Source organism: Molothrus aeneus, chromosome 33, assembly GCF_037042795.1.
Source record: "Molothrus aeneus isolate 106 chromosome 33, BPBGC_Maene_1.0, whole genome shotgun sequence".
NCBI classification, from domain to species: Eukaryota; Metazoa; Chordata; class Aves; order Passeriformes; family Icteridae; genus Molothrus; species Molothrus aeneus.
In genome coordinates, this window is record NC_089678.1 from 1,109,438 (window position 1) to 1,135,013 (window position 25,576).

Consider the following 25,576-nt stretch of genomic DNA (forward strand, 5'->3'; position numbering starts at 1 on the left):
TGCTTGGAAAAGCATCTATACAGCATCCTCTCGGGTTGGCGCCGCTGGTTCACTGCTGAGCCTCTTGCGGCGGGGCTGGGGCGGAAAGGCAGCACTGCCCGCTGCCGCCGCACTCCGGGAGCGGGGATGATGCTCTCCTGGCCTCCGTGGCTGGTGCCGCTGCCCCATTCCCGTGGGCCGCGGCCGCGGCCACGGCCACGGCCACGGCCACGGCCACGGCCACGGCCACGGCCGAACGCGGGGCGCTCCCGGACGCTCCCCGTCCTGCGGGGGCGCTGCCGCGGGACCGCGGGCAGAGGCGGCTGCCCCGGGGCTCGGGGCCGGCGCCGCGCCCTCCCCATTGGCTACCAATGACGTCACCGCCCCACCTCCGGGCCGGCCCCCGCGCTTCGATTGGTCGGCTCGGCCGCCCGTCGGCGCCGGCCCCGCCCCCGCCGGGCCGTACATTTACGCGGTAGCAAAAGAGAAAGTAACGAGGATGGTGCGGGCGGCGCGCGGAGTCCGGGGCGGGCGGCGCGCGGGGCAGCGGGCGCGACACGCACCGGCACCAGCGGCTCCTCCCGCGGCGGCCGCCGCCACTTCTGCGCACCGGGACGGAGCGCGACGCGCCGGTGAGTGCGGCGCACGGTGCGGAGCGGGGGCTGCGGCTGCGGGAGCCCGCGCCAGGGCTGCGGTGGCGGGGAGCGCCGGCCCGGCCCGCCGCGCGATTGGCGGTAGCCCCGGCTCCCTGCGATCGGGGGCAAAACTTTAGCTTCTCTCTGCTCCTGGGCTCTTTTCGTTGTCTCCCCTCACTTGGGTAACTGGTTTGTCTCCCTCGTTTATTAAACAATTTTAACTGCGTCAGGCGAATGCGCTCGGGGCGCCCTTATTCTAGGTGTTATCCTAAAATAGGGCGAGGGGAGGGTTGGGAAAAGAACGGGCTGGGAAAGCCTCTCGAGCGAGCCGCCGCTGGCCCCGCTCTGCCCAGCCGCGGCACCTCCCCCGTGCCCGGGCGGGCGGGTCGCGGCACCTTTCCGCGCTCCGGAGGTACCCGCGGGTTTGCTACGTAGAGCGGTGGCTGCTGGAGGTGGCAGTGCCCCCCGGCCATCCCTTATTCGGGATGGACATCTCCTAGCCGGCCCGGTGCAGAGCCGGCCGGGGAGGCAAACGGGAGCTGCGAGTGCTCGCCCCGCTCCGGGGTCTTGGTGGAGTTGGTGAAGTTGGTGCTGGGATGGGTTTTTCAGAGGGAGCTGCGGCTGCTCCCGAAGTTGCTGGTGAAGGTGACGCACTGTCAGGGCTGGCTTTGGGTATTTTGTTCCTGTCGTCTTCGTTGTCTGCCGAGTAGAAACGGGGGGATTCAAATCCTGTGTGCTGCGTCTTAGCAAATGGGAAGGCAAAGGTGGGGAAGGCAGTGACCTTGCCTGGGGCGGAGGGGACCACTCTTTGAAGAAGCTGTGAAGTGTGGTGGGGAGCGGGAATTTACCTCACGGACTGCTGGAGAACAGCCGACTTCCCGAGCCTGGAGCTAAGGGCTTAACTGGGATTGGATTCACCTCTAACAGGGGGAGGGAAGTGCAAGGTGCATGCTTATAAGGATCTCCAGAAGCTAATTTTTTTGTTTTCTATTGGGTATTTTTTTGTTTAGCCTTATGTGTTCAAGTTTGTAACTGTCTCAGAAAATTTATTCACAGGCTAATTTTATTCCAGCATGCTGGAAAAGTTGCATATCACCTCTGACACATTCAGCTATTCAGCTCTTATGCGTTTCTCCCTGTAGTGGACTCAGCCCAGTAGTTGCTTCCTTTTCAGTGAGCAACGGGATAAGGGAATGTGCCTCTGTCGTTATCAGTGGTGAGCTTTGCAGCCTGGGGTTTCGGAATAGCTCAGTACCGTCTGCATGTAGCTAAATGCCTTCTCCTGCACAGTCCAAGCTGCTCGTGTGGATTCTGCGTGCTATGGGCGCACATGCAGATAGCTGAAGTATTCCCTGCAGCACTGAAAAGGCTTTTTACTGTGAACTGGTAACTGTCAGAAGGGGTGTAGGGGTAATGAGTGTCGGCAAAATAAGTTGCTGGATCTCTCGGTTTATGTGATTTCATGATCTGTTTTCATCACCTTTCCCTTCTGCTTTTTCTTTTTCAGGGTGATCTTGAGTTCTTCTTAGCTTGCTAGTGCTCAGCCTCCTCATGCCTCCATCTCCTTTAGACGACAGGGTAGTAGTGGCACTTTCGAGGCCAGTGAGACCTCAGGATCTCAACCTGTGTTTAGACTCCAGCTTCCTTGAATCTGCTTCTTCTGCTGGTGAGAGCCACTCCAGTCTGCTCGGCGGAGTTGTCGTGTCCCTAAAGACTGCTAATCTCACGTATATGCCCTCATCCAACGGCTCTGCACGCTCTCTGAGTTGTGGATGCAGCAGTGCCAGTTGCTGCACTGTGGCAACTTACGACAAGGACACTCAGGCCCAAACTCAAGCGAGCACCGGCAGCACCCACACCGGAGCCTCCCCCGCCTGCCCTACCAACCAAATGGTCAACAGCAATGAGAACGCCGGCAGCCTGAGCCCGCTGGGCGGAGTGGGGAGCCCTGTCTCGGGCAGCACCAAGCAACTCGCCAGCATCAAAATCATCTACCCCAATGATCTGGCCAAGAAGATGACCAAATGCAGCAAGAGCCACCAACAGAACCAAGGTCCTGTCATCATTGACTGCAGGCCCTTCATGGAGTATAATAAGAGCCACATTCAAGGGGCTGTCCACATTAACTGTTCTGACAAGATCAGCCGGAGAAGGCTCCAGCAGGGCAAGATCACAGTCTTGGACTTGATCTCCTGCCGGGAAGGCAAGGACTCCTTCAAGAGAATCTTTTCCAAAGAAATTGTAGTTTATGATGAGAATACCAATGAGCCAAGCAGGGTGATGCCTTCCCAGCCACTCCACATAGTGCTGGAGTCACTCAAGCGAGAAGGCAAGGAGCCCTTAGTCCTAAAAGGTAATCCTCCTCATTGCCCAGACACAGTGTGTTGGTTTGCTTTGCAGTGTGTACTCTCTGCTGTTAGCCTTGCTGATGGTTGCACCTTGAAAGCATCTGTTTATCTCTGGGAAGGCCTGGATGTCTCAAGTCACCAGTGGCAAAGCAAATGCCTTCCATGGACAAATCATGGTGCTGGTAGCAGAGAGGTGCTTGCTTTTCTCTGGATGTTGTCCTTGAGTAGCAGGAGGGGTGAGAAGTGCAAGGAGGAGGAAATGTGCTTCCTGGTGTCTGTCTGTGCAAACAAAGAATTTCCCCCAGTGCTTATTCTGAGTATTTATAGCTCAAGGAGCAGAGGTCCAGGAGGGGATACTTCCCTTTTAGTTTGTCAGACTGACCTTTACTTAGCAGCCTTATTTTAGTCCATGTAAAACTGGACTCATAGGCGCTGGAGATGGACAGTGGGAGAGTAGAAGGAGGGGGGAGGAAAGATAAGGGAAGTCACTTGGTCTGAGGCATTGTATCATGGACCAGTCAGCACAACTTGAGCAATCAAGCCCAGTTTTGGTGATACGGGGTCAGAATAATGGACAGGGGGAAATTATTTGTTTAAAGAGTGATCTGAAAGTGGTGTGTTTCTGTGTATGAGTGCTTATTTATGTATATGGCTTTCCTGTAAAGGCTCCTGTTTTAATATGGAATTTGGTTTATCCCTTAATGCTCTGGTGGAGATGAGCCCCACCAATTAAGGCATCATCCAAGGACACTTCACTTTATTCTCGAGATCCTATTTATAACAATGCTGTCCTCTAGATTAAATTTCCTTTCCCCTGGGTGCTTATGCCATTCGGAGGTATGGTTGGCAGAGACTGGCTGTGGCAGGGGGAAACTATGGAAGGATTTGCTGCTTAGCTCATACTGTATGTATTTAATTTGCTTAATTTTTCTGTGCAGCTTGCTACTTCCAACCTGCACAGTGTGGCAGGAGAATGGAGTGGGCTGGTACTTTATCCCTTTTCCTCAGCTGAGTTTCATGGCTTTGTAGGATCTAGGGGTCCTGTGAGATACTCCTCTGTGTGTCTTGGGGAAGCTTGAAATTGCTGAACTGTCCCCTTGCTCCTGGTAAGAGTGTGGTCATGCTGGGCTTGTTTTGATACTTGCTACAGGATCCCAGCATGCTTTTCTGGAGTCTCTGGGGTCATCAATGAGGCGCTTGGCAGAGCGAGGCTGCCACTGGAGTTGTGCCTTTCTGGTGGTAATCCTTCTGTTGTACAGCCTTTGCAGCTGGGTATGTGGTTGTAGTCTGCAAGCCTTCCTATCTTTAGAAAAGTGGAGTGCTGAAGGTGTTCTCTGTGTTTCTCTGAAAATACTGCACCTTCTCTGAACCTCTCATAGTACTTCTTCAGTACCTGGAATGAGATCATGGCTGAGATGAAGCTGCAGAGCAGTAATTGGGCAGCGCTGAGCTGCTGGGCCATCACCGTAACTCCACTCCCATTCCTTGAAGTGGTGCTCCAGCTGGGGTCAGATGGAGTTGAGCATGGGATAAAGCAGCATTTAGGAAGGCTACGGGTAACTTTCCGAGCTGGGGGCGTGGCACTGGAAGCGCTCGTTATTTAGTTTCACTTGACAGATAGCGTTTTTTCCGTCGTGCTTCAGCCGCCCTGGAGCTGGCGTATCCCCATCCTTGTGTTCAGGCGCTAAAACGAAACTGGGGGTGGCCGGGGAGCCCTCTTTGCCTGGGTCTGTTACTTTTAGTGATTTCTCTCTCTCTCTCCACTGCCCGGCCCTAATTTATTGCTGGCCCATCTGATCCCCCGTGTTGTTTTTGCAAACACTGGTTGCTAGCCGGGCTGTCCAAGTTCCCGTCCCCCCGATGCGGTGCCACCTTCTCCATGTTTGGTGTTGCCTGTCAGCCCGCGGCCCCGCTGCCGCTCTCGGGGCACGCTGGCACGTCGCGGGCTCGGTCCCATCGCCGAGCCGGGGCTTGGGTTACAGCTCTGCCTGGCCCCGCCGGCGAGCGGCTTTGAGGTGCCCCAGGCTTTTTAAGCAGCACAGAAACCTTTCCAAGGCCGGGCCATGATCTACAGATAAATGTATGTATAGTGTGCCTTATGAGGCACGAGTTAAAAAGACATGGTGTCGTTTATTTTTAATGTAGCAGACCAATGTATAAACTAGCGATGTGACAAGAGAGGGTTTCATGTACGCTGTGGCATGGAAGATTTTAAGACTTCAGTTCCTCCCTTTCTATCCATTCCTCTTCTTGCTACTTCCTTTAACATTTTTTGGTCATAAATGTAACACATGCATAATTTTGATTTAAGCTCTTAAGAAAGATTTGCTTATTTCTTTTGCCACGAGGCACAGCAACACTTGAGACAGGCATTAATCGTCTATTTTTACAAAAAATAAACCCATAAGGATCCTGTATTTTGTAGTCCTGCTATACGGGCAGTAGCAGCCTGAGCTGTCCTGGCTAAAGCTGCTGCTCAGTCTGTTTATAAACAAAATAGGAAGAAATCATATTTCCCCCAACACCCCATGACCATGTTATTCCATGTTTGCTGAAAACTAAAGGCCTTGCTTTTTGTCGATGCTTTTTTTTTTTTTAATTTAGTTCTTTTTTTCTTAGCATTGGAATGGAGTTGGGGGCAGTTAAATGAGCCCGATGTCCCTTCTGCTTGAGGCCAATGTCAAAGCTGAATTTGGAGAGGGGAAGAACATGGTGCTGTGACCCCAGGCTGGGTCAGCAGCCCTGGCCCTCCTTGGTAGGGCTGTACCCCTTTCCGTCCTGCAAACCCAACAGTGAGGCATCACTGCCTTCCCTGAGCACCTCAGCTCATAGCAAAAGTTTCCTTGAGTCTTGGGAGCTGGTGTGCTTAAGATTGCTACTAGGACCTCAAAATGGAAAGTGGGAAATACATTTGCATTCAGATGAAAAGTACTAGTTTTCCATGACTGAAACATTTAGGCTTGGAGTTCAGCTTTTTTTTTTTTTTTTTTTTTTTCACAAGCTAAATTCACTCTACAAAGGAAAATAAAATGAAAAATTGAAGCATCTATGCCAGCACATCTTGGCAGCTTTTAACACAAGAGGAGTTGCCTTTGTCTCCCTGACCAGGGTCCAGTGGCATTGTCTCCATCCTGCTGTTCTTCCTTTTCCCTCAAGACCCAGCAGCAGGAGCCTTGTGAACCTGCTTAAGTCTTGCGTGTAGTTTGTAAGGGCTGCTGTGTTTGACTTCAAGGAATTTAAAAGGAGAGGTGAAAAATATGATTTGGCTTTTCTTTTAATTCCCACTATATGCTGTAAACTCATGGCTGGACTTCTGCAAAGGAGATGGGGAGGAACCAGCTGGTTCCTCCACAAAACCTGGTTGTTTTTTTGTTTTTGTTCACAGTCTGAGGACTTATTTATGCTCTGCCTTTCAGTCTTCTCTCTGCTCATCTGACGGGGAAATAAATGAAGTGACTTGCTCTCATTATAGTGGGGAGTGTAAGACCTGCCAAGAAACCACTTCATGCTTTCTGCCATGGTCTAAGAATAGTTTCAGATCTCTTACCACACTAGAGTCACATATCAGCAAAGTTGAAACAACTACAAAGGGACTTTGTAAGCAAGTAATTATTCCTTACAAAAGGAATAATTATTTGCTTTATATTCTCCTACGTTCATGTAAATACTGTGATCAGCTGCCTTTGGAATACCTGACCTGGTCACTTGTACAAATACCTTAATTATTACTTTGATTAATTATAGAATTTAGCACTGTCAGTGTTGCTTTAAACCCTAATTGGATTACACTGCGCAAATGTATTTGAAAGTAAAACTTGATGTAATGGTCAACAAATCCAGCTGACCAACAAAACATGTGCCTGGCACTTATTTCCACCAGAGATCTCCACTGAATAAGTATTAGGTCATGGTTGTAATAGGGAAATGTGTAGTTTTAAAAACACAGGACATTTCACACGAGTCACTTAACATTTAAAAATAAAATGTGTTCCCTCTGTGCGGCAGAGGAGAGCTGGCCCTATCATTCACTGGGGGAAAAGCTTCTGCTAGCTCTGTCAGGTTGAGATTTCACCTTCAGTGTTCAGGCTCTGATTGCTGGTGCTTAAAGTATTTTTCTACTGGAATAAATAATATTCTTTGCCATCACACTAGAAAATTGTTTGTATGTGTCATTACCTTTTGCATATAGATAAATTGGGATGATGGTGTGGCTGGAGACCAGGGTCTTTGACATATTTTGAGGGTATACTTCTGCAGAGGAGAGTTACCTCTACATTTTGCCTATTCAACAGTAATGGTAAATGTGGCTTTTTCTCTGAGATTATGGCATCTGAGAGTTTGCTGTGCTGGCTTGCATGGTGCCTATCACATTTTAACTGTCCTTGGAAAGAGAGCAATGACAGTGCCTTGGAAAGGGAGGAATAGAAAGGAGATTCCCCCCCTAGTTTTTGCTCCCCAGTTTCTTATGCCCTTGGAATTAAGAACCAAAATGTTACATTAGGCAAACCTCTCTGATGCTTGTAAAGAAAAATCCAGTTCTGTGTAAACTGGGGTAGCATTCCCTATGATGTTCCTGGTAGGTAGATGTTGGATTATAATTAGCTGAATGCCTCATGTGCTGACCTTACCCTTGCCCTGCCAGAAAATTTCCTCGACTGAAATCTCTCTAGGATGGTGTGCTCGTCTGTCTTCTGGCTTTTTGTTCTTGAGGTGAACAGAACCTTTTGGAGAGGCTCAGAATGGAAGGGTAGCTGTGTTTGAGGTTTGAGTGGTGTCTGGATCTTAACTAATACAGCTGGGCTATTTAAAAAAATGTTTTTTAGACCTGTACATGTGTGATTTGCTTCCAAAGCAGCAGCCAAAGTTTTCACTACACTTATGAGCACAGAGGTTTTTAGTGAGATTGCCTTGGCTTTATGATGCATTTGAAGAGGGGACCCATCCCTTGTCTTTAGGCTATGACTTTTTACTCTGTGAAAAGCCCCATTATATTTAGGGCTTTTTATTTATGCAAACAACTCAGAAGTGAAGAAATGCTATAAATATAAGCAGCATGCAGACATCTCAACGTTTCCCTGCTTTGCAATTTCGCCAGCTAGTCAGGAGGGAAACACCTCTCAAATATTCACCATCAGCTTGCAGGGCTGTCAAGTCATGCTATTTAAATAAATAGATTATGGTAATCTGAAGATAACCTAATGCCTTGTCCCTCTGTGTGTGAGACGAGATTTGTGTGGTGCTTTGGCCTTGTTGGGAAGTCCCTGGTGGGCTTGGGAGAGTGCTGGCTACAGAAGTCACAAGGCTGACCTGAATTACTGTGAGCAGCTGTTTTTCTGAAGCTTTGAGTCTAAGTTCTCACCTGAATCAGTGTGTAGCAGTTTTTTAAACACCTCTGTACTGTAAAAGTTAATTTGTTGTTATCATAAAGGCGTTTGGTAAGCTGGGGCTTAAAGCAGAGCAGTGTATATATCATGGATATCACCTTTCCCTGCCTCATGGAAAAGTAAAGGCAGCAAAGAGCCCGGTTGAGAGGAGATTGGATCAAGGTGCTGTCTTGAACATTGCATTTGCTTCAGCTTCCTCTGGCAGGCTTTTCACCTCCTCTTGATCCATTGAGTGTTGAGGGTTGTGGGAAAGCTGAAATGTGCACTAGCGCTCTTGGGTTTGGCCACCAGTCCTGGCAATGCCACTCAGGACACTCTGTGATGAGGCAGAACTGGGACTGCTGTGGGCAGGAGGCACGAGGGATTCAGGGGATGTGTTTTTGCAGCTGGAAAGTTCAGGGGTGCTCATGGTCTCTGCACAGTGTATTGATAAATGCTCTGTGGTTCAGTAGTGAAGCTTGGGGGGTTTGTTGTTTCATTTCATTTAAACATCTTGTGACTTTTTAGTACAGGAAGCTCTTTGCTTCAATTAATGTCTATGGTGAAGGCAGCCTCACATTTGGGAGCACTCTGAAGGTTGTTTTTGGTGTGTCCTCTGCTGCTTAGAAAGATTTTGATTCCCCATGGACCTGTGTCCTACCCAGAGGTGGTCTCTGACCTAGTTCTGGAGCAGCATTTTGGGGGCTGGAAGGAAAGGGGAAGAGATGGAGAAGCAAGTCTGTCCACCATGTGGTACAAAAAGGGAGGAACTAGACTAGAGGTATAAATCTGGGCCTAGATAGCAGGGCAGTCTTGTGGCCAGGGGAGCTCTGATTAAGCCAACACGACAAACTTGCCATGAGGTGTAGAGAAGTTATTTTCATCTGATTTGGATGTGGTTTTTTTGTTTTCTTTTGTTGTGGGTTTTTTGGTTGGTTGGTTGCTTTGGTTTTTTTTGGTTTTTTTTGTTTTTTTTTAATGCCCTTTGCACCATTTGTTATACAGAGCTTATCTCTCTTGTTGCCATTGGTGTTAAGTGTGTTTGATCCTGGCTCCATCCACAGTCACAGTGGTGCCCTGGGAGAACACAGCTACCTGCTGCAGAGAGTGGGAGATGGATTTAGGAGCATCCTCTTCCCTTGTGCATTTTTGCACATAATTTTGCAAATTTTAGGCTCTGATTTGCCTCCAGGTATTTTTTTTTTTTAAAAATAGAGGTTCATCTTCATGTGTTTCTCTGCTTGGGTGAGGGAATTGCCTCCTTTTACAAAGGAATGCTCTGCTCCCAGTAAAAAGAGCGAGATCAGGAAGGGGCACAAGCTTCTGATCTCCTGGCACTTGGTTTCAGTGAGCCTGTCCCAGGAGAATGTGTGCAGAGAGACCTAAACTGGCCAGTCTGCAGGGAGCAGCTGGGACCTTGTAGGTCTAGGTGCCACCTAGTTCCTCTGACCTGAAAGAATGAGCTTCTGATTGCTGCTGCCTGGAGCAATGCCACCCTTTGTCTAGCTCAGCTACATCCACCCACAGCACCTGCAGTGGGAGCTTCTGCATTGGGCTGTCCCCACTGGAGGGTCTGGGCATGGTGGGGTCAGGAGGGAACTGTAAATCTGTCATTCCCTGCTGCTGGAGGACAGGAATGCTCCTACTGGGTGGGAGGGTTTGGGAACCACTGCTCCTGCCAGGGTTAAGTGCTGCTTTGTGTGCATGCAACACCGTGCTTACAAGATCAGGGCTTTGAAGGAGTAAATTGGAAAATATAAATTAAGAGAATAATAATAGAGATGTGAACACATTTGTTTCCAACTCTTTTACTATGCCCTAGCTTTAAAAAGTCTACAGCCTGCCTGGATAAATTCCCACTTGATTCACTGCAACAGAGAAGAGCTGCTTCTAATTAAAGGTAATAAAAAGAACAAATGTTACTCTTTGTCCACACATGAATTATCATATATTTTTTTTTCTTACAATGGCTTAAAGAAAATAGAAGAAAACTTGCAAGCTTCTGTCATACCAGTCAAATTGGTTGTCTCCAGTTCATTATGCCAAAGTGTGATATTAAGCCTTATGTAAGCAGTTGAACACTAATGCTTTAAAGCAAAAGCTGCTGTTGGAGCAGTTGACCTGCACTATGTTGATGCTGGGCTCTTAATTATTCTTATTTCTGTTAAGGTAATGGGAATCTGTCTGTACAGTGGATGAGAGCTAAAAATAAGACTTTTGCTGCTGCTTAAAATTTGCTGGCATATTTTAGGTACAGAACCACTCTGATTGTTTACAATGAAATTATTCATAGGTGTTAGTCCAGGAAGGCAGAGCATCATCTCTGTTGAGGGACAACACAGTTCTTATGTTTCCTGGGAAATATTAGTGGAGACAGTGACTTATTTTATTTGGACACAAGGGTTGATTTTCATCTAGCTGGAAATATTCCTTGTTTTACTGCTGTTTAGCTCTGGATTCTGTTAATATGTCTTTTTCTCTTCCCCCTCTCCCTGCTTCCTTCTTGCCTTGAGTCTGAAGAATATGGATGCAATCTTGGTCAACTTTCTCTTTGCCTGTGGGGTTTTTGGGGGCTAGCCTTGGTTCCTTGACCATTTAGACTGGGATGTATGTGCCAGCAGAGCTGGCCCTGAAGCTTTTATCAAAGTGGGGGCTAGCATACACCATGCTAGTTCCAGTAGTATGCTGCTTTTAATTTGGACTCTGTGGCACTGAGATATGTCAAGAAACCATCCTTTGCTTTCCTTGTTTTTCCTTCATGTGTTTTGGAATACCTTGCTAGAAAATGTCAAATCAGAGCCAGATACTGTTATTTCTAGATAAAAGGGTAGAAACTTTTCAGTCTAAAAAGAGTTTAAATTCATCAGGAATGGATGGTACTCCCAAATGAGAGTGTGCTATATCAGCACCCTGTTTTCCTTTCATATTAATGTGCATGGTGCTGATGTTTCTGATGTAGAGGAGCTGTGGCTTAGACTGGAAAAGAGCCTGTGTTATTCTCAGGAGAAACAAAGCAGCCTGCCCTCTCTTTAGAAAGAAACTGTCCTGGAGAGGTTGCTCTTAAAAGGGGAAAAAGAATAAATGGGTGGCTGAAGCATGAAAATGTCAGTGTTCTCTAAAATGCTCAGATTAAACAGAAAGGTCTACTCCTACGCATCCAGGATTACGCATGTCTGACACAGTGCTGGGACCCTTCTACCTCCTCAGACGTGCTGAGCCACAGCTGCCCGCATCCTGCTCCTGTGCTGGCTCTTTCCGGGCCACTTGCTTGAGAGATGCATATGGTGATGGCCAGGGAGGGAACTGGTAATAGATTAGAAAACAAATGAAACTTGCTGTTTTGGGCAAATCTGCTCAGCTCTACCTCTGTCTGGGAAAACAGACCCATAGCTCTTTGTCAATATAAAACCATTTGTGGTATTGTATTGCATTAAAATAGTTTCTGTTCCCTCCTCTCTTACTTCTCCTGCCTCTTTTGTACATAGCTTTAGCATTTCTTGATGACCTTTTTGTTAATATGATTTCCAGTGGGAGCATTTCACAGTAGAAGTATGTATTCCTTCAGGGTTTATGCTGACATTTCCAGTGATTATTTAATTGGACTTCATGTTAGCCTGCATCCCCATGGGAACACATACTTTTGCCATGAGAAGTTGTAATGTGACTAATTTTGAGTTTCTGCTATAAACGCTTGCCCTCCAGGGAGGGTACGTCCACTCCTCCATGGTGGCTGCAGAGTCGTCACCATAGCGTGTTTTGGTTGTGGGGTTTCTTGCCTTATTCCTATTTACATTCTTGTATAGTTTAGTCCTTGTACCAAAATTCAGAGCAGGCCTTCTCCTCTTTCACCTTCCTGACCACTCCCCAAGGATAACACAGTGGTTTGAAGAATGCTAGCTTATTTTCCTGTGAATACTTGAGTTTTTGTTTTGAAATAAGCAGAATCAGCACTCCCATAACATAGGGCAGATTTCCAGTTACAAGCTGGAACCACTGTCTTGAGTACAGAGAGGGGGTCCCAAATTATTCAGGGTGGCTTCTGGACAGGCTGATGAGCCCAAAGGTTAGTAGCATCTCTTGGAAAAGCTGACAGGTAAAGGGATGGGATATGTGAGTTTGCTTGGGTGTTCAGGGTCTGAGAAAAAACCCTAAATTTAAGACACAAAAAAGTATAAAGAAGAGTTAAACTGAAATCCAAGAAAGGTTTTCTAGTGGCAGGTCAAGGAAGAAAGATTGTTTTTTCTAATTCGAATGGATTTAGATGATCTAGTAGTCATGAGAAGAGGAAAAGTGACGAGGTGAAAGCTGATGGTGGAAAAAAGCAAGTCATGTGTTGAGGTGTGGGAGGCTCCTGGGGAGTGATGGTGTGGTTGAAAATGGGTGGTGGCGGAATGGGAGGAGACGAGAATGGAGCTGGACAGAGCCAGCAATTCTGGTACAGTCTGGCAGGGAATGGGGTTTTGGATGACTTCTCACCTGCCTCCCCAGGATGTGACCCTGGGAGAGCCAGCTTTGCTGTGCCTGGTGTCAGAGGAAAAAAATAAAAGTGGATGAGGCCAGGGACCTCAAAAGCCAGTGAGAGAGGATGTGCTGTGACGAGGGGTGTGAACCATAGTGAGATAAAATTAGAAATAACATGCAAATTAGAAATAACATGCAAGGGACATGTGTGCATGTCCCTTGATGCTGAGGGGAAACCTTTCGTCTTTATCCAGCGTTGCACTCTTGACTTCTAAAGGGACCTCAAAGCCATTGTGTCAAGGATGTCCTTGTGACTCCTCTAGGCCAGAATTTGTGTACAAACTGACCTCTCGGGATAGTTCCCACGTGGAAAAAAACTGACCTTGCAAGTTCTTTGGAATGTGAAGTTTTGCCTTTTTTTTGAAGTGCTGTTGGCAGCTCAGTTCAAGGGAGAGACTAGATTAGATTGAGTGTATCGAGGTGGAAGCTGTTCTTTGTGTGTGCTGTTTAGTTTTACTTTTTTATGTTTGCTCAAAGCTTAATCTTTTGCAGCACAGCTGTTGCTGAATGCTGTGTGGGTGACAGGGAAAGCCCCATGGCAGGGTTTCCTTGGAACATCCCACAGGCAGGTGAGCAGTTCACTAATGTCACCTGGCTGAGTGTGGTCCAATAGGTCCCCACCCCTGTGGATATAAGGGAGTTGTCCTTCCTGCTGTGTGGGCAAATACAGTATTTCCAGCCATGTCAAAGTTGCTGCAGCAAGTGAGGGCAAGCCTTGAGAACTGCTCAGCTGTAGCTGTGGTGAGGAGATGGCCATCTGCTTGAAGAGTAGGAACACTCCTACAGTGATCTGCTTGGATTGGCCCTGTTCCTCTAGAAGAAGTTTGGGAAGCAGAGCCCTGCTTGGGCAAGGAAAGTGTGTGTCTTGTGTTGTTCTGAGATCTGAGCATCCCTTCTTTCAGTGCCTCAGGATGGATAGAGCATAATCCCCAGGACACACCAGGAACCATCTTTGTTATGGCTAAAATCACTCCAGCAACATCTGTGAGCAAGTGTTATGGCTGCATCTTCTATAGCAAGGTGGCCTTAGGTCCTGTGCATGATGGATGCAACCCCAGTGCCTCCATCCCCTCCCTGACAGTTTCCTTGGTGCTCAGCAGACCTACACCTGCAGCCATAGCTGTGTTGGTGGCATGAAGAGATGGTCTAGGTTGTTGTCCATATCCTAGGAGTGGATTGGGCCTATAATGGCAGAATTCTGCTTCAACCTGTACAGCAGCATCTGCCTTGGTAGAAGGCCCATGGTACAGGAGCAGCCCGCATGGTGGCATTGCAGTGGTGGTGGCTCAGCACCAGTGCGCCACCCTGCAGCAGGACCTCTAGACACTGGTGGGCAGCATGGTAGGGGGTAGCTGTGAGACCTGGGCCCTCCTGCTCAGGAGGCTGAGGAAGGAGGAGAGCACTTGGTGGGTGAAGCATCTGGACAGTACCTAACTTCTATTTTTACATGCTGGAGTCACGTTTGCTTAACCTTGAGGCATCCTGTGCTTTGAATCAACTTGACACAAAGTCATCTGTTCATTAATAACACAGGAGCAGTTTAATTGTTGTCTTAGTGGAAAAATACATGAGACTGTCATCAGCTGTTGCTTCTGGCAGTGCTTTTCTGCAGTAATGTAAATAAATGAGGTCACAGGTTTAAAGGAACAGGCTGTATTGCACAAATTCAAAGCATTGTCTTAAACAGATACACACCAATTGTCTGAGTGTCTCTGTCCTGCACCCCAAATGCTCCCTGTGAAATTTCAGCCCTAAATTCACTCAAACACAGCTGCAGGGTTTGCTGTGATGGTACTGACAGGGCACATGCTGAGTGGGTGTTTTAAAGCTTGGCTTCACTACTGAGCGACTGAAGCTTGTGTGACCAGAACTGTGGTATCACCAGATTCTCTGCTGTGCACTCCACAAGAGCCCAGCAACACGAGAGGAGGAGAATTTACAGATTGAACATCTCTTTCGCTGATACTTCCCAATGTCCTGGGATTTCTGTTCTTCTTGTGCTTGTGTGTGCATTGCTTTTTTTTTTTCCCCCCTTTTTTTTCCGAGATAGCTTTGTGGTATTGTAATCAAGGATGAGCAGATCCAGAAATCTGCCTGGACGGCTTTGAAAACCATATAAAAGGTCTGGTTGTCTCCTAAGACCACGTGCGTAGTCTAAATATGGCTCCCACATCTGCAGTCTGTCATGTATAAAAGTATGTTCCTGTTTGCAGTGCGAGCGGGAACACCCAGTACCTGCCACACTCAGAACAAAGTATATCCACACCGATGAGGTAATGCAAAGGTGTTGCTTTGTGGTGCGGGTATTTGCCTGTAGCTGCCTCTCTCTAAGCTCTCCCACTGGAAACAAGGTCATTTACTTCCTTAACTTTGGGGCAAGAGCCTGTTTCCAGATAGGAAACATATTGCAAATGTGCCAAAGCATATTGTGAACTCAAATCCTAGTTTGCATATAGTCATGCAGCCAGAGAGCAGCAGTGGTGGCTGAAGGAGAGACAGAGGAGGAGGCCAGGTACAGGTGTTACTGTACTCCTTGTACTTAAATTCTCAATATTCTTGAACAACGAACAACAAACAACAAAAACCCTAAACTAAAAAGCTGCAGTGGTACAAACAAATGAAAAAAATCCCCTCAAACAAACAAATCCCCAACCAGCCACTTTTATAAATTTGTTTCTCTGGATTTCTTTGAAGATGATGCTATTTCAAGGCCATAGTCTCTCATAAAAAGCTGGCTGCCTCATTCTTGCTGTACCTTTTGTGCTTGTTTTGCATCGTATTTGCCCTCTTCTGATGGCAAATGACGGACACTGTGTTAAGCATGAATTTAATGCCAGACCCATGATTCTTGTCTTTTTTTATTTGTTCAGAGCTGCTTTGGCTGCTGTTCAGCTGCTCACCTGGTTTTGCAGTGGTGGTGCGAGCCCTGGGGTCCTGGGTGGCTTTGGAGCTGGAAAATCTGTGTGCAGCTGCTTCTTGGGTGCTGCCTGATGGGAGAGTTTGAGGAGCATTAAGTGAGATGTTTATGGGCAGATGGCAGCAGAGAATTTGAACAAATGAATGGGAATAGCTGGAGCACGTAAGGTGCTGACTTAAAACTTCTCCAAAATTTTTGAGGTCTCAGACACTTCAAAGTCTGTTGTCACTTACTAACTGTTCTGGCAGGGCAGGATGTTGGAAAATGTCATACAGTTATAACTGCCAGAATGGTTCTGCAGCTTGGGTCTTGCATCAGTGGTGAGCAAAGAGCCCTTGGTGTTCTGTTGTATTCTGCTAAATACCACACGAGGCCATCTGCCAGCAAGGGTTCTACTTCACTGATTGATTTCCTCATGGAAGAAATACCTTGGGTTCCCCAGAGTGCTGAGTGTCCTTGTATGTCCATCTCTGTTTCGGTTTGGGTATGTTCAGCCCTCTGAACACCTGCCCAGCAGCCGTTCTGGAACAGAGCAAAGGCACTTGGGATGTTGTCCGTGCCCAAGCACATCTGCAGCACACAGCTGCATCCCACTGGCTGGGCATACTTCCTCATGCTTTAGTCATTACAAGCTCTGTGGAGTGTTTAAAGCCAGGAGAGATGGGCTGCAGGCAGGACAGTGTTGAAATGGACATCCATCACTGGCTCATCTGCCTGCTGGCATTTTGGTTTGTCACTGAAGGTGGCTACACTCTTGAGTCCATACTCCGTGGCTGTGGTTCCAGCAGACTGCCATGCATTCCCATGGACTTTCTTGGTGGATATATTATGTTGCCTCTCTACTTAGGTTGTCTCTATATGATGAAGGCTTTTCCCATATTGCAAACAGTATCTGAAAAGCTGCTTTTAAAATGCAGCTTTTGTGCTAGTAAGAGACTTCTGCTAAATTGTGCTTCTCGGCCACAGGTGCTGTTACTGCCCTCTGTAGTGCTTCCTACATTCCCCAGGTTTGGAAAGGCTTGGGCAGGGTGAATCACAAAACAGCTTTTGTTACAACCCCAAGTTGCGTCTCTGCATCTATGCCTTGAGCTTCCTTGTGATCTGGAGTTGTGGTCAGTAGCAGTGGTGTCTTGCACTTTACTGAGTCTAATGAATCAACTCTTAGACCAGGCTTGCAAGAGATTTGTGTTGGCCTCTGGTGTGGGAGCAGCCTCTTCTCTCCCACCTTTTCTACTCTCCCTAAATGAAGACTTGAAATGAACTGAAATAGCAGCAGCTTGCCAAGGGAATACAGATGCATTTGAATACTTTGTATGTTGTATTTACCTTCATGTGGAAAATCCATCCCTCTCTTTCTGATTGATCATTATTAATTTTGCTTGGACCTGTTTTGGGAGGTAGTCTCAAACTTAAGAAAAGCCTGAGCATTATATGTGCTTGAGTGCCACTTAAATTACTCTAGTGCCTCATAAATCAGTTTGTGCAAGGATCATGTGAGTTGAGAATGGAGCAGCACTCAGGAGGTGTCTGGGTCCTTTTTTGGGACCTGCATGACTCATATGGCAGCACAGATACAAGCTAAGCTCCTGCTCTTCGATTAGAGTTCAGCTTGATGCCATGACTGCATCTTGCTGCATCATTTCCTGGGTACCAGTGTTCTTGTCCAGTCCTCCCTTGCTGACATGTCTGAGCCAGAGCAGGTTAGTAATCCTCTCCCCAGTAATGTGTTCTTTCAGGAACATTTGCTCTGAGAGTTGCTTTAAATATTGTTTGAAATTACTTTTTAACTCTCCTCTCACATGAGGAGATGAACAAGGAGAGAGGGGGATGTGAACTGACATTGGGAATGGTGACACTGGCAAATGTCTGTAAAAAATTGTGAATGAAGGTATTATATGTCTGGCTACTCCACTTGTTGGGGCATCTTCCGTATGTTGTATTTGAGGTCCCTTCCCATCCTTTGCCCTGATATTCTGCTGTGTCTTACAAGGCAGCTGGTGAAGCAAGATGATGTCTGCCACACCATCAGTGTGTCCCCACCTGAGTGATGAACCAGTGGGGTTCTACCTCCAGCTATGGCTGCTTATTCCCAAAAGTCATCAGGAGAGGTGGAAAATGAGCGTTGGCTCTGGAGTCACTAAAAAAAAAACTTTTTCAGGGGTTTTCTTGGGAATCCCAGCATGCTGTAGCTATTGTTTAAACAGCAATATTCAAGCTGAATGGATTGCTTGCCCATTCAGAAAGATGGGAATGTAGGTTAGGGTTTAGTCTTTAGCCTAGACTGTAGGCTGGGGCTGTTGGTTTAGATGAGACTTCAAACATCTTCAGCTTGGGGACCATCATCTTGTTTATTTTCTTGAGTGGACTGAGAAGACTTTTCAAGCCCTGTTGAGGCCAGGTGGTGCAGTTGAGGTCAAATTTTTGTCCTTGCTCTTCTTTCTAGATCTTCAGGGGATCTTCTTCTGATCCCCTGTTATAACAATTTACAGAATAGAGATCTTTAAGGCAAATCTGTTTGCTCTGTCCTATAAAGAGCAGAAATAGCTGAAGACAAGCACATTTTTGAGGCAGGGGAAATATTCTGCATTTTGTAGGCATTTCAAGGATTTCAGGGAAATTACGTTACTAGCAGTGCGTGAAGGACACAAGTTTGGATGTGGAAAAGGGTACTTTCATTACAGGGGCTCAGATGGTTGTAACTAGTCTGGGTGCCTTGTGCCCTTGAAATACAGCACAGGGCACTGAAATGGGCCTGGGTGGGTCCCACCCTAAGCATGTCACAGACACTTGAATTGGACATTTGAATTGCAGCCCTCAACAGTAGGCATTGAAACCCTTTGCTGTGTCTGATCCAGAGCCTGAGTGGGGGCATATTTTGCTTCACTTTAACACTTTCACTGGATCACTGTGAAAGAGCATGGAAAAGACAAATAGCTTCTCTCTTATTTTTTTTCTTTTTAAATAACATTATTGGGAGGGTGACATTCCGCATTTATTTTGGCTAGTGGGGCTCTTTCTAGTAACTTCAGATTCGCTCTCTGCTCTCCTGGATTTTTTTTGGCCTACAGTTAACTAAGTGCAATTGAGCCTGAGCACTTGGCTCATGTTGATGCTGAGCATGACTTCAAGTATCCTGGTTCAACAGCAACGTGCGTGAGGTGGGGGGGAACACATCCCTGCGTTTCTCCTCTTTCTGCCTTTTTCTTTCAGAGGAGCCACCTGTTAGCATTACATCAGTGACTCCCAGGAACGCTGCTGCCTCCTACCAAAGGCCTTGAACAAAGTAGTAGTTCTTGTATTGTTTGCACTCAAAGAGCTGATGTCATGCCAGCTGATGTCATTGTGTGCTTTATGGGATCGCCATGGAAACTGGGCAGGTGGGGAGCCTGCTGCTGATGTCAGTGCAGAATGAGGTGTAGAAAGAAGGTCCACTTTGCTTGCTCCAGCTCTGTGAAGCCACCCTCCTCGAAAAAAAAAAAAAAAGAAAAAAGTAAGGGAAGGGAAATGGTTATTGAAAAAGCCAGCAATAGAGCAGGGAAGGCATGAGCTTCCTTCACTGAAAAACTGACTTCTCCCTCCCCCCTCAGATCCATTTCCCAATCCATTTTAATGTCCTAAAAATAACTCTTGCTAGATATTTTCAGGTGGCTGGGGCAGCAAAAGGAGAGCTGTTTGCCATATGTTAAGCAAGCCCCTCAGTTGCTGTTAGGTTACAAGGAGTGGTTTTCTTTTGTTTGGGTGCACAGATGGGTACATGCTGTTCCCTGGAGCGATGCCGGGGTGAGCTGCTCCCATCCCCCTCAGAGCTTTTGGGTGGAGAGATGCCCTGCAGGCCTGCTAAAGGGCAGGTAAAGCTAAGACTGTCCCAGCTGGCTTGCTGCTCTGCTCTAGTGCGCTGATAGCCCCTTGGCCCTTAGTTCTGGTGAAGTTTCTCTCTTGAAACTCCTTCCTTGTCACGTGGGCTGGTAGGTGAGGCAGCCTCAGCAGGCTGATGTTGCACAGAGGCATGTTTGTCTGTGAGCCCTGTTGTTCCTTGGCACCATCCACTGCGCAGAGGGAGGACAATGCCTGCTGCTGAATCATGCCACCCTTGCTGTCGACAGCCCAGTGGCACTGTTACAGTGGTGGTGGGGACAGTAGAACCAGCTCCAGTCCTTGTGGCCCCACTGTGTGCTCTGAAGGAATCTTGGGGTATCTAACCAAAGTATCTGCTTGATCTCTCTTCCCAGGAGGACTCAGTGGTTTCAAGCAGAACCATGAAAACCTCTGTGACAACTCCCTCCAGCTGCAAGAGTGCCCCGAGGGGGGAGGAGGGAGTGGTGCCTCCGCTGTGCCCCCCGTGCTACCTCAGTCCATCCCCACCACGCCAGACATTGAGAACGCTGAGCTCACCCCCATCCTGCCTTTCCTTTTCCTCGGAAACGAGCATGATGCTCAGGACTTGGAGAAAATGCAGAGGATGAACATTGGCTACGTCATCAACGTGACCACTCACCTGCCCCTGTACCATTATGAGAAAGGCATGTTCAACTACAAGCGGCTCCCAGCCACTGACAGCAACAAGCAGAATCTCAGGCAGTATTTTGAAGAGGCTTTTGAGTTCATTGGTAATTACCCTTGCCTGGAAATACTCCTGTTTGTTTTTTTATTGTTATTATTTTTACCCGTTATAACAATTTAGAGTGAACTTTATGCTTTGCCAGCAACTCTGAAGGCTGGTTAAGGCCATATTTCCTTTAGTTTGGGTTGTCAGAAATGCTGAGCACCTCATATTTCTGTCCTTTCTCATCTCTGGCCCATCTGGTTAAGTAGCCCGAGGTTACAAATTTTATCCTGTGCTATTAACGCCTACCTCCAGGCTTCTAAATTCAGGAAACCCCAAAAAATTGAGACTTCCGTCATCCCCTTGTTTTGATTCCTTTGAATTCCTAGTTTCCACACAGTGGCTTTCAGCAAGTTTTTCATAGTGACTGTTCTTAATGGTCTCTCAGTCTTTGCTAACTTAATGAGAAAACTGACAAACTTTCACACTTGGCTTGTTCCACCATTAGATTTGTAGCTTCAGAGTGTATGTGTGGTTGAGCAGATAGTGATGAAAACTTGCATTAATAAGCCTCTAAACCCTGTAGGCTGTGTGAGAGAGTTCACCACAGACACGCCGCTTGTTGTGGAGATTGCTGAAGAAGTGACCCAGCAGCGTTGTTCTGGACCTCGTTACAATCAACACAGCACAGCCCTCAGCCAAGTTTGGGGCCATGCTCAGCTAGGCTAAAGCCAGATGGCCACTTCAAGCAGGGCTGGTCAGAGACGACTTCAGCATGTAGTGCTGAAAGCTTTTGAAGACCTTGCCTTGCCCCTCTAGAAGTCTTTGTTGACACTGCTTTTGTGGCATAGTAAAGGCTTCGCTAGCACAAGTATGTGAAATATGCCAGGGGAACCACTGACATAAAATTCTATTTTCTTGTGCTGAGACTGAGCTAATTCCTTTACCAATACTTCATGCTTGATGGAGGAGTACTAGACAAAGAAAGATGTGTGTTTGTGTGTGCAGCACAGTGTAGGTCCTTGACTGACCCCATAATGGCAGGGAGGTGCAGAGCCATGTTCCTCCCTCCCCTCCTTTGTGCTGGCTCTGCACTCAGGTGCACTCAGGCTCAGCAAGGATTTGGCCCCAGCTGTGGGACCAGGGAGGAGGGCCAGGCTCAGCAGGTTGCTGTGAGCCCATCTACCCCTGCTGTGCGCCGGGCAGGGCTGGCAGCTCAGAAGCAGATGGCTCCTCAGCCTTGCCTGGCTGTGTCTTGGCAGGGGGTCATAGTGTGCTGATGCCTATGCTCTGCAGCCACACTGCTTTAGTGAAGTGAATAGAGAAATCACTGCTTATGCTGCAGTTCAGGTGAATCTTAGCATTCTGAGCCTTTGGGCTTGTCTTCTACAGTGTGAAGAAGGATCTCTAACTCAAATTTTCCCTTGTTTTCTTAACCCAGTCCCAGCAGTACCAGTAGTGCTGTCAGCTTCCCAAGCTGCTGGTTACTGTGTGCCTGGGAAGGTGAACACTTGTTTGGGTGAAAGGCAGAGAAAAGGAAACCTTGCTTTGATCCTCTAGGAAAACAGCTGTATCAAGAAATTCAGTAAAACCTTAAACTTCAAGTTCAACAAGATGAGGAGATATTATAGGCTAAGCTTAGGAAGAGACTGTGAAGCTCCATTCAGGTCTTTCTGAGGTACAAGAGAGAGATTTCTGCTCCCCTCATCCCCTTGAATTGCAGGATTGGAGTTCTCAAAACCACTGAAAGATAGTGTTTACCAAGAGCAGTGAAAGCAGCTTTGCTCTGGAAAGGTTTAGAAAGCCTTTCAAAACCCATTTTACTTCCTTTTTAATAATTGCATCTTGAGGGTCTGTCTTTGTTTTAATAAACAAATATATCTCTATTGAGAGTTTTTCTTCCCTCTCAAATTAACCAGCTGGGGAAGTAACCGGCCAAAGCTTTCCCTTCCTCAGGGTAAACTTTAAATTGCATTTGAGAAGATTTGGAAATGTTTAAACTGTGGATTGTTGGCCTATGTTTCTTTAAATATGTCTTCAAAAAACCACAACCAACCCCAGGTTTAGCTAAGACTAAAGCCATAGGAAGTGAAATCATCTCTGGGAATGTGTGGCAAAATGCATTAGAGAGTTTCAGCTTTCTGAAATACTAACTGGCAAAAATGTCTAGAGGGATGTTGGCTTCATTTATGCTCTCACAGTACAGGTTGAACATGTGGGGTGGGTTGAACTGTACTCTTGGTGGGGTTGGATTCGTGCCAAAACCTGCAAACTAAATTCATGTTCCTCCTGTGGATTGAAATAAAAGAAGTAGTTGGAAGTGTGACTTCCTGAAAGTTCAATCTCCTGTTTTAACAGCAAGCTGTGGCAGATGAGGATGGTATGGTAGTGACTGTCCTCTCTCATGTCATGTTAGCATGTGATTAGAAGGACTCTGTCCTCCCTAAATGCTGCCCAGGGTCCCTCCCTGTAAGTGATGAATCTTGGTGGGGTGTGTGTGTATATCCAGCTCCTCCTTTTGTAGAGACACCACAGCAGAGACACCCACTGAAGCTCATTTCAAGAGTACTTTTGTAAAGCTTCAGAGGACAGGGCATTGAAACACATGTATTGTTATGAATTGAATCTGAAAATATCTGGTTTCTAGAAGTGGTTCCCTGCTCTGAAAAACAGGGAGGTTGAGCTGCTGACATAATGCAGTGGTGTTGCAACTGAGGTGGAAATGAAGCCTGAGATTCCTCATCATGGACCTTGCCCTCCTCACAAAATGCTCATGGCAGTGAAGCAGCATCTCTCAATGCATGGTTCCACTAATAAAGGGAAGAGAATGGATGTGAGGATTTTCAGTGTCAGAGTGGACTGGGGGTTTCACATTCAGTAGCTCTGAAACCTTGGGGGAAGATGTGCTGGAGGGGAAGAGACACCGTGAAAAGTTCAAATCAAGGAACTTTTCTCATTAAGTTACTCTTAATTGCACTGAGCTTGTTCTGATTTACAAACAGGCAGAAATCTTACTTTCTTTTGTCTGTCTTGTTTGCAGAGGAAGCTCATCAGTGTGGAAAAGGTCTCCTCATCCACTGCCAGGCTGGTGTCTCCCGATCTGCCACCATCGTTATTGCATACCTAATGAAGCACACACGCATGACCATGACAGATGCCTATAAATTTGTCAAAGGAAAACGACCAATCATTTCCCCCAACCTTAACTTTATGGGGCAGTTACTGGAGTTTGAAGAAGACCTGAACAATGGAGTCACCCCACGAATCCTCACACCAAAGCTGATCGGTGTCGAGACTGTCGTGTGACGGCCATGCTGCGAGGGGGTGGAATGTGTTCTTCACCTGATTTGGGGCAGTGATGGGTGGTTGTGGGGTTTTTCTTTTTAGCTTTTAAAGGGGAGTTTAGTGGCAAACTTTTTGTGAATAAAAACCTTTTTTTGTAAGGAAAGGTTTTTAAAAGATCCAAGAACTTTGCTGGGTTTGGGATGCTGTTGTGATTTCCTTCTCAGACACCGTCACAGCAGGGAGGCTTCAGAGAAAAAGAGTACTTTTTAAAATAAAAACAACAGGAAGAAGAAATGTTGGGATTTTTTTCTTTTAAGTTTTATTTTTCCCTCCTCTCCAGCTACTTGTAGAGTTTATGGCTAAGTAGTCTGTGCAGGTTCATAGACTGAAGAAACCTAAGTTGAAGACAAAACACAAATAGCCAAAACAAAGCAGAAAAAAACCTCCCTGAAACAGAAGGGCCTTCGTTCTGCAAAGACTGTGCAAAATGCTCACTGATGCAAAGGAAATCAGAGCAGCTTAAAAGTCTGCAAGGCACTTTTCACACTTCTGACTCAAACTAAAAAAGAAAACAAAGTTTATTTGGTGTGTTTCATGTTCCAGTTCTATTTTTCTATTTTGGGGTGTTAGGTTTTAACAGCAAGGGACTTCGATCATTCGATGCCATATGCCTTCACTGGCTTCTTGTGCAATAATAATTTGGGGTTTGTTTTGAGTGTTCAAACCAATTAAGAGTTGGCTGCCCACTAATAATAAGATAATAATTTTTCAAGTCTAATAGTGCAACAGCAGCCAGCTTGATTCAGAAAGGATAAATGAGAGCAATTACTTCTTTCCTTTATATGATTTTGATCCTGGTTACAGTGCCATAAACCTTGTTACATATGTATATCAGAATGTACAAAAATGTAGAACAAGCAAAGTTTATTTAAAAATATTTTTCGCACAAAATATTGGTGTGTTTCAGTTGTCTATGTAAAAGAAATTTGATTATAAAACAAAAAATCTTTTGGAAAGTGTGTGTCCTTTTATTTCTTTAGCCATTTTCCATTTTCTTTCTATGGGATGGGGTTTTTGTTTTGTTCCCTTTGGTTTGTTTTTTTGTGGCATTGTACCTCTCCCATTGACAACATTGATCTCTCTTGTTTGGCATCTCCCCTTCAGCGTTGTGTTCCTGTCCTCTGCTGGTGGAACATGTTGTCTTTACTTTCTGCTGTACTCTTCCATCTCTCTATAACCAGGTTTTTCTTTCTGGTTCAGCTGAATTAGCACTATTGGTAAGGGCTTTTTGGAACAGACCTGTTATTTCTACAGCTCAGTAGCCATTTGGAAAAATAAGAAATAAACAATCTCCACTGATTCCTTTTCATATTCCTGTAGTTAGCTTGTCTTCTATGTTACAAAATTGTCCAGTTTTTAGACATATGTTGGTCACATGTTCTTTTCCCTGGCTTCTCTATAGCCCCCTTGTTTAGCAGTTCCACAGTTCCTGGGAATTGTCCTCCTGGGATTTTCCCCTCCCTCTTGCCCTTCTTCCCTTCATGCCACTCCTTTTCCAGCTGTGTCAGTGTTGTGTGGTGTGTATTGTAGGGCTAATGTTTCTGCCTGTGTCCCTTGGGCAGCTGACTTACACTTTCCTTGTTTGTACTCACTTTTTTTTTAATGCTATGGTATGACCTGATCTGTTCTGGATTGTTACCACCTCTAAAATTTATTTGTATGACCCTAAAAGGAGTTAAAAAAACATTTTTCATGTGATTCTGTTGTGCAAACTGATCTATCCCAGGAAGGCTGATAGCAGTAAAGGCTTTTTCTAGATGAAAACCTACATGGACTGAACCACGTGTAAAACAGGACCTGTTGGAAAACTTAATGTATAGTCACATTAGACATGTATATTTTTGTGGACATTTTACTTAAAATATTGTTACTATACCGATACTTTCTTGAAACTTATTCCTTTATTAAATTATTTTTCTACTGGA

General features: G+C 46.3%; 1 protein-coding gene across 1 annotated transcript; it reads left to right on the forward strand.

Annotated features, from left to right (window-relative positions):
• The first annotated feature begins 508 nt into the window (after window positions 1-508).
• Window positions 509-25,576, forward strand: DUSP10 (dual specificity phosphatase 10). The gene is made up of 4 exons (XM_066568469.1): window positions 509-611; window positions 2,122-2,967; window positions 19,993-20,370; window positions 23,347-25,576. The coding sequence occupies exons 2-4, from the start codon at window positions 2,166-2,168 to the stop codon at window positions 23,610-23,612; spliced, it is 1,446 nt and encodes a 481-aa protein (XP_066424566.1). The 5' UTR covers window positions 509-611; window positions 2,122-2,165; the 3' UTR covers window positions 23,613-25,576.

What these genes read in the sequence shown, in the direction of transcription:
- DUSP10 (XM_066568469.1), top strand. Translation starts at nt 2,166, where the DNA reads ATGCCTCCATCTCCTTTAGACGACAGGGTAGTAGTGGCACTTTCGAGG. An exon ending in GGAGCCCTTAGTCCTAAAAG is followed by an intron (nt 2,968 to 19,992) that starts GTAATCCTCCTC and finishes CTCTCTTCCCAG; the next exon opens with GAGGACTCAGTGGTTTCAAG. An exon ending in AGAGGCTTTTGAGTTCATTG is followed by an intron (nt 20,371 to 23,346) that starts GTAATTACCCTT and finishes TCTTGTTTGCAG; the next exon opens with AGGAAGCTCATCAGTGTGGA.